The sequence below is a fragment of the Thamnophis elegans genome, chromosome 3 (genome assembly GCF_009769535.1).
Source record: "Thamnophis elegans isolate rThaEle1 chromosome 3, rThaEle1.pri, whole genome shotgun sequence".
Taxonomy (NCBI): Eukaryota; Metazoa; Chordata; class Lepidosauria; order Squamata; family Colubridae; genus Thamnophis; species Thamnophis elegans.
Window position 1 is genome coordinate 128372925 of NC_045543.1, and position 12623 is coordinate 128385547.

The window sequence follows — 12623 nt, forward strand, 5'->3', positions numbered from 1 at the left end:
GGCAGGAGTTGTTCCTACCCTCAGAAGCCCTGGGCTCCATAACTAGGGTTACTATGGTGTAATGCTGAAAATATTGGGCGAAGACCAGAAGATCCATGGTGGCGCAGTGGTTAAGAGTGCAGTACTGCAGGCTACTTCTGCTGATCACTAGCTGCCAGCAGTTTGGCAGTTCGAATCTCACGAGGCTCAAGGTTGACTCAGCCTTCCATCCTTCCAAGGTCAGTAAAATGAGGACCCAAATTATTGGGGACAATATGCTGACTCTGTAAACAGCTTAGAGAGGGCTGTAAAGCACTGTGAAGTGCTATATAAGTCTAAGTGCTATTGCTAAGTGCTTTGTTCACGCCTCTTCATGGCTGGAGACCCACTGGTGCCTTGGGCTTGTCACTCTTATTAAACCCAACCTATGTGATAAAGTAGGGAAAATTGGAAGAAGGAGGGCTGTGCAGTGCCTTCTTGAGCTCTTGAGGAAAGGCAAAATAGAAAACTATCAAATAAACAAAATAAATAGTGCAAACTCCTACACATCCGAGCCATTTCTTAGTCAAGGGGTAAACTGGCCCTGGTAAATGGCACTCACCCATGAACTAGACATGCCTGATAGATAGATCTGCCAGAAATCTGTAGGTTTTATGCACCGGGCATGTCAAGAAAAGCACCAGCCGTTTGCAGCGGTGCTGGTGTTTGGTGAGCTTGTCCTGTAGTTGAAGTAGCAGAAATTGTGATGGTCCCTATAGAAAGCATTTGGTATGACTGAAAGAGTGCAACATCCAAAGGAATAGAGAAATGGCAAATGGTCCCTTTTGTTTTGCTTTCACTTCACTTCTGATTCACTCTTCCAGGTGTTTCGTGGGGGAAGTCCTCACTGTGCAAGATCAGTCATGTTGCTGTCACTGCTACACAACATTATCTTCTGTGTGGTGACGGATTTCTGTCTGTTACTTTCTCCCACAAGTGTTAATGTTCTTCCCATCAGCTGCATCTTCCACTAGTGAAATATGAAAATCTGTAGAAAGGGTGAAGTGCGAAATGCAACCTACCAGACCTCTCATGTACTGTCTATTTGTATGTAGCGCTATTTCTTTCATTCCCCCTGCAAGAGAGAAAAAGACAACATTTTGTTAATGAAGTTTTGTATGGTTTTTTTTTGTCAGAGTTTGTTGCATAAATTCAAATCCAGAAGCACACAAAGATAACTGATGCAGCAGGATTCATTAACTTCTTTATATACATGAGACTAGGTGACTAAAATGTGCAATACCAAGAGATGGTTCTTCCATGTAAACACAAGGCAGGAGAGTTACAGGCAAACACAAGTTGTTAGTTTCATTTCAGTAGACAAGCCCAGAGAGACTGCTTGTTTACTTCTCAGAGCAGCACACTGCTTAAATTTCTGTTTCAATTCTCTGCACAGACTCAGATCTGTTTAAACTCCCATTGGCCGACTTAGTTGCTATGCCTATTCATTGACTGACCTTGTTTCCATGTCTCCATTCAGTCCCCATTGCTTGATCTATTCCAGTCCATGAATATTCATACCCTGACATTTTTCTGGCCCTAAAAACTCCTTCAGAGGGGCCCCCAAAGCAGATGCGTTAAATGGCAGCAAGTTCCATTTAATATGATAAGGCCAAAAGCCAAATGAAGCGCAATGCATTCCATGACACAGAGAAACCTTGAAAGTGACTCTTTTCTGACCTAGAAACCCTGTCAATTTTTTCCACTTTCTGTAGGCGTTTAAAAGTGAGGGTGGAGATCAGTGGGAACAGGAAAGGTCCCACCTTTTCATCCCGTCAGTGTCTCCCAGATAGATGGGAAACTCTGAAAAGGATCAGAAGTTGCTTCTGGATAAAGAAGCTTCCATTTTTCAGTGGGCTGGGGGGGGGGGAACAAACTAACGGAGAGATAATAAATCTTTCCCCTGACAGAAGGTAGTCCATATAGGAGTGCTTTGCTTTGAATGTTATTTAAAAAATCATTGTAAAATGTTACAGGGAACATCTTGTCCTTGAGGGCAATCAGTTCCATACAGTTTCCCCTGTATTTGGTTTTATTCAGGTATTGTTTCAAACACACACACACACACACACACACAGAGAGAGAGAGAGAGAGAGAGAGAGAGAGAGAGAGAGAGAGAGAGAGAGAGAGAGAGAGAGAGAGAAGGGAAAAGACAATGTGGCCAAAACACAACTCAGAGTGAAACTTGGAACCGTTTTGGGAAATGGTTTGTCCTTGCTGGCTTCATCCTAGGGCTGGGAGAGACTAATTGGCCCTAAGTCATCAGTTACCTGCCTAAGCTAGGACTAGAACTCCCTCTCTCTTCTGTTTTAGTCCAGTGCCTTTAACTACGCCACCTAATTGACTCTCTTTCAGCTCCAACATCTATCCAAATCGTTTTTCCAGAAAAACCTCTATGCTCTAGAGAAAATATGGAGAACAGAAAGAGGATTGTGGGGAGTTGTCCTTGGATTTCATCCCATATGCACAGCTGTATTGAATGCTGAATGTGGTTTCCATTCTTGTCTCAAGCCAACACAACATGGGAACAAAAACGAGCAGCCAGAACACCACTTTTGGACTCCAAAGAGAATGGACTAATTTTTAGACTTGTTGTTATTGTGGGGCTGGGAGTATCATCAGAAATAAATGGTACCTTGGACATTCTTGAAAATAATAATTTTTTAAAATAGGGTGATTCCCCCCCCCCCCCCCCCACTGCCCTACTCTTTACCTTTAAGTGGAGACAAATTGGCTTTTCCATTCTAATAATGTGATATCACAGGGCACTTATTCAGGTGCTTTAAAAAGTACTATGTACCTGACAATAAGGTATGTATATATCCTTACAGTAAGATAATCCTCCCAATTGCAATGTATGGCTGTGAAGATTGGATCATAAGAGAGGCTTAGTGCCTTTGAAATGTGATGCTGGAGAAGACTCCTGCGAGTCCCTTGGACTGCAAGGCGATCAAACCGCTCAGTCCTAGAGGAGATCAACCCTGACGGCTCTTTAGAAAGCCAGATCCTGAAGATGAAACTCAAATACTTTGGCCACCTAATGAGAAGGAAAGACTCACTGGAGAAGACCCTCATGCTGGGAACGATTGAGGGCAAAAGAAGACGGGGACAACAGAGAATGAGATGGCTGGATGGAATCACCGAAGTAGTAGGCGTGAGCTTAAATGGGCTCCGGGGGATGGTAGAGGACAGGAAGGCCTGGAGGAACATTGTCCATGGGGTTTGCGATGGGTCGGACATGACTTGGCAATTAACAACAACAACAAAGATAATCCTGTCTATACCCCTATGCCTAGGAATTTATTTTTCAGGTTGGATGTTAAGACAAAGAAGATTTTTTTTTCCAGATCGCACTGTTTCACTACAATGCTGAAGCTATTTTCTTGCTTATCAGTTACGGTCAGGGTTATAAAATATTAAAAATTGTAAGTCATATTAAATAGATAATTAAAACATTAAAAATATTTACATTATGCAATATTAAATAAACTTTTCCACAATTCTTAAATAATTTTTTTTAAAAAGAAATTAGCAGGACTTACCAACAAATAAATCCCCATTGATATTCAACTGTCTCATCATTCCTGGTGATTTGCCAGTTCTGGCACCATAATCATCGACCGTGATCTTCCCAGATTGTCCATCCCTTAAATTGATAAAATGGTATGTTCCCACATTCAAAAGCTATCATAATGTTTCGCTGAAAATAAGACCTCCCCAGATAATAAGCCCAATCGGGCTTTTGAGCACACGCACTTAAATTAATCCCTCCCCTGAAAATAAGCCCTCCCCGAAAATATTGCAACACAGCAGCAGCCACGAGGTGGCCACGTTCGCTGCCTCCTGCACCTCAAAAATTATAAGATCTCCCTGGAAATAAGGCCAAGTGCTTATTTCGGGGGATCAAAAGAAAATAAGACCCTGTCTTTATTTTCAGGGAAACATGATACCTTATTTTAATGTGTAGAAGTGGTTGTGCATTTTTCAGATGTCTACTGTTGATGGGACAACCATAGGATGATAGCAGAGCTTAAGAAGGGGAAGAAATCCCTTTGAGTAAGGGAGAAGGCCACATGCTTACAAAGCATTATCTATGTTTTTGCAACAAAGTTGTTGTGTGACCCCACATGCTGGCAATCACACACTGGAGATCTCAGATTCCAAATGTTATGATAAAGCACATCAAAGATGCCTCCTCATGATATAGCATTATGACATCTACATGAAAAATTCAAATGTCTAGTCTTCAGACAACCATGTAAAAATGGCTTGCATTTTTTTAAAAAAGAACATTGAAAGTGGGTTTACACCAGAGGTGGGTTCCTACCAGTTCGCACCTATTCGGTAGAACCGGTTCGTCAAATCTACCGAACCGGTTAGGAGAGGTTCCACCAGTGGACCCAGAAAGCAGGCCACACCTACAGAAGAGGTTCCAAAATTTTTTGAAACCCACCACTGGTTTACACATTGATGTTTAATGAAGGAGAGAACTATTCAAGGGTCAAGAATCACCACTTACCGAACTGCCTTAACTTTATGCCACCGGCCATCATTAAAAGAGCCGTTCACTGTTATATAAGCAATGCCACTGCCCAGATTGTAACTGAAAACAAAGGAAAGAGTCAACAGATTCTAGAGAACATACTATCATATCTAAGTTCAGTCCTTTTCACTATACAACAATCATTGGGCAACACTTATTTTTCTTTATTCTGTTCTCATAGCTGTGAATCTTCAGGGAAATTACAAGCCAAGGTGGTATTCAGCAGGTTCTCTCCGGTTCGGTGGCTGCGGGAGACTCCGCCCACTGATGTAATGCGCGAGAACTGTGCATGCGCAGAAGGTGGTGAGCATGCCCAGACAAGGCACGTGCGAATGAAGCAAGCACACACGTAAGCGCGCTCATATTTGCGAACCAGTAGGGAAGGTAAGTGATTCCCACCTCTGATTACAAAGCTATTAAAAGTGTTAAACCCCACCATGGTACAGGAGGCCAACTATGCCACGCCCACCATGGTCATGCCCACCCAGCAACCGGGCAGAGAACCCCTTGCTAAAATTTTTGAACCCCACCCCTGCAGCCATGCCTGTTCCAAGTGAAAGGATTGCTTACCTAAAGACCAAGAATCCATCCTGAAGACCAAGGGAGATGAAGTCACTGTTGGATCGCATTGGGCTATCACCTCTCCATAACAATAGACCATCCATCAATGTAGTCTTAAACCTCATAAACACATTTGTTCTTGATCCCGACACTCTGTGTGATGTATGAAATAAGATTTCAGTGGAGTGGGCGAAATGACATAATCTTGATTGCAATAACTTCCCCCCTCTGGCAACATAGCATTAATTTGACAAGATGTTTCTCCTAAAGATCTGATAAGTATATCCTCAAAGTGACTTTAGGGAATAACAAATAACTAGTTGATTTGTAAAGTGTCAAATAACATTTTAAAAAAATACAGATGGTTTGAAAAAAAGCACTGGGTTTTATTTACATGTGAGTAAACCCTCTGTGATGTGGTTCATATCAATATTAAAAGTAGTTGTTTCATAGACATGTTAAGAGCACTAGAGGGAATCAGTTTAAAGAAATCTAAGTTAGATTTTGGCTCTCACTGAAGTTTTCTATGTCTCCCTTTTTACCATATTTTCCTACGTAGTAGGGATAAAGATCCTGGTGCTTTACATAGTTTGGATTTCAACACCCGTCTCTTGTTAGAATATTCATGGCTGGGAGAGACATGGTAACAAGGTCAGCCAATGACTAGGAGTAGCAACTAAGTCAGCCAATGGGAGCTAAAACAGATCTGAGTCTGTGCTGAGAATTGAAACTGAAAGAAGACTGATCTCTGTCGGTTCTGAACTCTGAACTGAAAACTCCTTTCTGCTGTATTGCTGCCTGTGTTTGCTTGTTACTACTACTACATTGGAAAAAACCTATATTGGTATTGTACATTTATCTTCATGTGTTAATATGTATATAAATAAGTTAATGAATCCAGCTGAATCAATTATCTGTATGTGCTTTCTGGAAGTGATTTTCTGCAACAAACTCTGACATCTTTTTGCCAACATGGCCTATGGCAGCCGGGTAAAAACACACAGAAGAGATTGCATAACACTATATGGTATCTATTCTTTAAAATATAACAACATGGATTTTAATCTAAATCTGAAAAGACAGTTCTTAGGCTTTTAATATTTGCCATGTGCCTGCATAAAACCATAACCACTCACATATCGAAGAGGATTTCTGGATGACAGAACTACAAGCAAAACTTGACTGCATGAATTTACCTTTTAAGAATGTCTGGACTGTCATATGTAAGATAGCTGCGACCAATGAACTGTGGAATTTCGATGGCTTCCATCACAGCTAAAATGTTAAAGGAAACTTGATATCAAAATTCAAGTTTTATACATTTAGTGGTTTATATCAACAAACAGAAGAAGACATTAAAAAACATATTTTTCAGAAAATTCTCAGTCAATAATTTTTGATTTACCAGTATTTTTTGGACTATAAGATGCATCAGACTATATAAGACGCACCACAATTTTGAAGAGGTAAATTTTTTTAAAAAAGTTTTTGCACCTGCAGGCCTCCAAAACCCTCTGCACACCTCACTTTTTGCACCCAAAAAAAGGCATGCAGAGCTTTGGGAGACTCTTCGAGGGCTCCTGAGGGCTGGGGGGGAGGGGCAAAAGCCAGCAAAAAAGGTCTGGTTATTGCAAAAAAGGGGGGGCATGCAGAGGCTTTGGGAGGCTTGTAGAGTGGTCCTGTGGGTGCAAAAACAGCCTGTTTTTGCTCATTTTTGCCCACTCCAGTCCTCAGGAGCACATTGCAAGCCTCCCAAACCCATGGCCATTTTTGCAAAGGGGGTTTCAGTAGGCCACAAATGCTGCATTCAATGTATAAGACGCACCCAGATTTCCCCTCTTTTTTGAGGGGAAAAGGGCATGTCTTATACTCTGAAAAATATGATAACTGTGATTCAAAGTTCCACTTTCACAGTGAGCGTGCTCACATTTGTATAATGGTAACGAAGGTAAGTGAAGCCCATCCCTGAGTGAAGAGACACAGTGCAGAAAAGATCCTGCAGGCAAGAAGTCTCCACACACATTTGAACTATTCAGGTGACCCTAAGGACACAGATAAACCTCCAAGTTGCCTCAACAACTCTCTGAAAGTACACAAATGATCAGCTGTCTTCAAGGAGTATAAATCCTTCCATTCCCCACCATCCAGTCAAAGCTAAAGAAGCTTCTTGGAGCAGAAGTGAAACATCTTCAAAGAAAACCCCCAGAGTCCAGTTGCCTCTTGAAAAAGCACCTTTGGGACTTTCATTGCAATTACTCAAGTTCTCAATGCAAGCTTGATTCCTTATTTCCACAAGATTCTACACTGTGTTTACCATCACCAGGGTTTGGCCATTTAATCTTGTGTGTTTGACCCTCTCAAAATATTCTGGCCCTCTCAAAATATTCTGGACAACAGTTCTTCAAACAATTGACCATATTGACCACAGCAGATGAGGGCTTAAGAGCAAAATTTTGGGAAGGCACCAAATGCTCTAATCTAAATCTAGTCATTTTCTGATTTATAAAATTTGTTTTTTTTAATTTTTCTAGTGTTTTAAATCAGCTGCGCAAGGCAATTCACAAATGCCACTAGCTCTAACCCTGTTTTATTAACTCATTTATCTGCATGTAGTTATGTTAATATATGGGAAACTTTTACTGGTCATAAATAAGAGAACAAGTAGCTGGATATGAGCCAACTCATATAAGAATGTACTGGTTATGAGCCAACTCACAAAAGAATGTACTGGGCATTACAACTGTAATCCAGGAAATGATTATGAATCATACTATCCACAAATGGTATAAAAAGTGGTTTGAATCATATGGCAAAGTTTGCAAAAGAGGCATTATAGACACACAATCAAACCAGGGGTGGGTTTCAAATTTTTTTACTACCGGTTCGGTGGGTGTGGCTAGATGGTGGGGCATGTGACTGAGTGGGCATGGCCAACAAGACATCACTCACACACACTCAGTCACATGACCCCCTCACCAAGCTATGCCAACCAAAATGGTGGTGAAAAGTTTTGATGGGGGGGGGGAACCTCCAACCTCCCCGGAACTAAAGAAGCGCTTGCAAACTACCCAGTAAGAAAAAAAAATGTCCTTCCACACCCTCCAGAAGCACTCTGCAGGCTTCAGCAGGGCTGGGGGAAGGCAAAAATGGCCCAGTTTTTGCAAAACGGGGCAGAAAATGGGTTGTTTTTCGCAAAAACTGAGGCATTTTTGCCTACCCCCAACCCTGCTGAAGCCTGCAGAGTGCTTCTGGAGGCTGAGGGAAGACAAAAACACCTCCATTTTTGCGAAAAATGGCCCTTGTGAGGCAAACAGCATCACAACAATACAAAAGATACCACGTGGCAAAGCATTGTGGCATCAAAGTCAAGCTTTCATCATTTTGGAGCCATCATAGCTAAAAGTGAACATCTATGCAGAGTTATTTCATAGAGATTTTACTTACTGTTCAAGCAGTAATTTCCACATTCTTCAGTGGAACAGCATAAAGCAGAAAAACATACAGATTTTATTTTTCAGAAGTAACAAAACCGTTCTACGTTCTACTGAAGTTTCATGCATGCAACAGTTAATGAAGGTGGGCTCACACATTTATAACCTGTAATATTCTAACCCAGAATTTAACAAGGGGGGAAAAAGGCAGCTCAGGTAAATATTACGCTTCTCCTGAAAGTTACTGCAAGTAAGGCTTTGTACGCATACACAGATGTCATCGGTAAGAAAACAAAAACTCTGATCTGATTGGCTGCTGCTGCAATTGGTATGATCAGATTTGAATGGCGGCCCTGTATTCCTGCAAACGATGCCTTACCAGAAGACCAGCCAAGATCCCTTTATATTCTTTCTCTAAATCAGGTCAATGGTCTCTAGCTAACACTCAATCATTGGTTGGATTAAAAGCTTCCACTGTGATTAATTCATCTTAAATCTGGCTTTGGTTTCACATGGATAATGGGTTTTGCACTTCCGTTACTCAAGACACATCATTTTCTCTACCCGAAATAAGTATGGCCAAGAATTTACTCAGAAGGCAAACCAAGCAGTGGTTTAGTCCTCTGAAGCCTGTTACCGATTCAGTGAGTGTGCTACCAAGGGTGCGCTTGAGGCCTTTGGAGTCTGCAAAGGTAAGTAGAACAGTGGAGGGGGGAGGATTCTAGCTCATATAAATTGCGCATCACGGCTGATTATTGCCCAGCTGATCATTAGAAATACCGGTTCGCCTGAACCGGTAGCTTTTCACCCCTGAAACGATCTTTCTTCCTGCAACTCCTTCTATCTCCTTTGAATTACATCCACCAGCATATTAATTCTCTTTCTCCCTCTTTTTTTTTCTGGATAGGAGGATTTGCCTCCAAATCGAGCACCATGCAACAATCACCCATTCATTTTATTTATTGATTAATTGATTGATTGGTAGGGGGATTTAAAAAATATCTGTTTCTATATGATTCTAGAGTATAGAAAAGTCTAGGTAGGCTCAGAGTTATGATTACACTAAACATGATCTTGAAGACTGGAGCTCTGGTTCTACATTTTTACCATGTTTTCTTTACAAAATTAGAAGCACATTTAAAAACCAGGGAAACATTAAAGTTTGAGAAAGTAGCAAACAAGTAGAGCAGTGTTTCTCCACCTCCCCAACTTTAAGATGTGTGGACTTCAACTCCCATGGCTGGCTGGGGAAATTCAGAGAGTTGAAATCCACCTTACAAGTACACCTTAAAAGTTGAGGTTGAGGAACACTGCACATTAGCTGCAAGGACAGCTGGTATTTCCATGAACATTTGCCTATCCCTACATTACAGGAATATGTCTTGTACATAACATTTCTGAGAATATTTGTTTAGAAATTACAGTCTATCCCCAGTAGATCTACAATATATAGTTGCGGGCATTCATTCTGACAGTCCCATTGAGAAGAATGGGAAAGAGAAAACAGCCTCTTAAAAGTATTCTCCTCAGCGGAACAAATAATTACGGTACGAAGAAATATAGTGCCACTTACTGGAGCACGCATGCATTGAGCTTTAGTTGTTGGGGGAGAACTGAACTCAACAAGACCTCCAGTTTAAAAAAGAGAAGTTTATCAGTTCACTTGAGTCCAAAGTGACAGACTTCCTTTTTCCCTTTACTTTTGTAAATAATTCTTTGGTGGTCTCTGAGGTGTGACTAAGAAAGGATTTGTTCTAGCTGTCAAATTACGAGAAATCCAAAGAACCGCAAAGGATTAGAAGCTGCATTTTGCAGCCGAGGCCATTAGCACAAAGGAGGATAAAGTTACAAGGCTATAAATCCCCTTGTTTAAGGGCATGAGCTGAATCCTGCTGAATAAGACAAGAGGAAGTTTTTCCTTCTCATGTACTGGCAGCACTGAACTTTTTAATTCTCGCTCAGGAAGCTTCAAAGTAACCTGAGCTCTGAGCTTCGTCAGAATTTCAGAGGTGGTATTAGTTTAGGAAACTAACAATATAACCATGGGAATTTGTAATGAGATAAATTCAGCTTATCTGAAATTGGAGAAAGATTGGCACATGTTAAACAATTGGGGGGTGGCACGCCACAGTTCTATTGGCGGGTGGGTGTCTGTGTCTGTGTGTGCAAAATTCAGAAAATAAACAGCCTTCTGGGCAGCATTCCAGCCTATAAAACGATAAATTTGGGGATGTGCAAAACAAAGTCAGGAAAAAAACCAACACATATCTTTGGGGTTCTGGATTATAATTATTATTTTAAGAATTATCAACTGCATTCTCCTAAGCTAATGAATCAGATCTATATCTGCCAAATCAAATATAGATACATAAAATTACTTGGATGTCTGTCACTGCGAAAGATGGCAGAGAAGGCATTCAGCTTGGTACAAATCAAAACAATGATTTACTTGGAAATACAAAGTTTCTCTATTTCTGGTAGATAGTGAAGAACGTATTTCCCCCTTTTAATGCAGAAATGCTCTTAGTTAACCCGTAAATCAATCAAGGAGCCGATTTAGGTTAGACAGAGAGGCAATAAATTGCACTGATTTATTAACTTTATTAACTCCTGGCTTTGATCCTCAAAATCTCTAAATGGAATGGAAGTGGCTTATTTGAGGAACTACTTCTCCCCAATTGAATCAGCCTGTCCCATTAGATCCACCAAAGAGGGCATGCTACGTGTTATGTCATCTAGGGAGCTACATTTGATGGGGCTAGACAGTAGGTCTTCTTGGCTAGGGTTCCTCCCTTGTGGTATATCCTCGTTCCCTAAAAGCAGCTTGGCACCCTACCCTTCACTTTTCAAAGGTTCTTCAAGACCTGGTTGAGCCATGAGGCCTGTAGACTCCAGGGAAATATCAACCAATGAAGTGGCTCCTTTATTATTAATAGCAATAGCAATATAGCAGTTAGACTTATATACCACTTCATAGGGCTTTCAGCCCCCTCTAAGCTGTTTACAGAGTCAGCATATTGCCCCCAACAATCCGGGTCCTCATTTTACCCACCTCGGAAGGATGGAAGGCTGAGTCAACCTTGAGCCGGTGAGATTTGAACAGCCGAACTGCTGAACTGCAGTCAGCTGAAGTAGCCTGCAGTGTTGCACTCTAACCACTGCGCCACCTCAGCTCAATTAACATTGCGTATTATTATTTTTTAATCTGTGTTTTATCATTTTTAATGTTTTTAATGATAATAAATAAGGTGGCTTATGGAGTCACTGAAGCAGTAGGTGTGAGCTTAAATAGACTCCAGAGGATGGTAGAGGACAGGAAGGCCTGGAGGAACGGTTGTCCATGGGGTCGTGATGAGTCGGATAGGGCTTCACAACTAACAACAACAATGATAATAGCAATAGCAATAGCAGTAGACTTATATACCGCTTCATAGGCCTTTCAGGCCTCTCTAAGCGGTTTACAGAGAGTCAGCATATTGCCCCCAACAATCTGGGTCCTCATAATAATTGTTGCTATTTGTGAATTATTATTTCCAGCTTTGTTGTATGCTGCCCACTTGTTTTGTGAGATGGGTTAACTATATAAATTTGAAAAATGAGTGAATGAAAAAAAAAGAATGAACTTATCACATAATGTGGCAAGCTTTAACAGGAATTTATTTGTGAAGCTGAGGGATGTGATGGCTCAGTGGCTAAGACACTGAGCTTGTTGATCAGAAAGGTCGGCAGTTTGGCGGTTCGAATCCCTAGTGCCGCGTAACGGAGTAAGTTCCCGTTACTTGTCCCAGCTTCTGCCAACCTAGCAGTTCGAAAGCACATAAAAATGCAAGTAGAAAAATAGAGACCACCTTGCTGGGAAGGTAACAGTATTCTGTGCGCCTTCTGTGTTTAGCCATGCCGGATACATGACTACAGAGACATCTCCAGACAGTGCTGGCTCTTCAGCTTTGAAACAGAGATGAGCACCACTCCCTAGAGTCGGGAATGACTAGTAAATATGTGCGAGGGGAACCTTTATCTATTTGTGAACCTAATGCCTATCAGTGGTTATTAACCCTTCTGTGCCTCTT

General features: G+C 41.3%; 1 protein-coding gene across 2 annotated transcripts in view; it reads right to left on the bottom strand.

The window, feature by feature from the left end:
* Window positions 1–269: 269 nt before the first annotated feature.
* EGFLAM (EGF like, fibronectin type III and laminin G domains) overlaps window positions 270–12623 on the bottom strand; it is a 130377-nt gene continuing 118023 nt past the window's right edge. For both annotated transcript variants that reach the window (XM_032214274.1, XM_032214273.1), the window contains exons 19-23: window positions 6319–6397; window positions 5132–5275; window positions 4538–4621; window positions 3561–3664; window positions 270–1093 (exon numbers count right to left, since the gene is read on the bottom strand). In XM_032214274.1, coding sequence (XP_032070165.1) covers window positions 939–1093; window positions 3561–3664; window positions 4538–4621; window positions 5132–5275; window positions 6319–6397 — 566 coding nt within the window. In that variant the 3' untranslated portion in view covers window positions 270–938. The remainder of the gene's footprint in view (window positions 1094–3560; window positions 3665–4537; window positions 4622–5131; window positions 5276–6318; window positions 6398–12623) is intronic.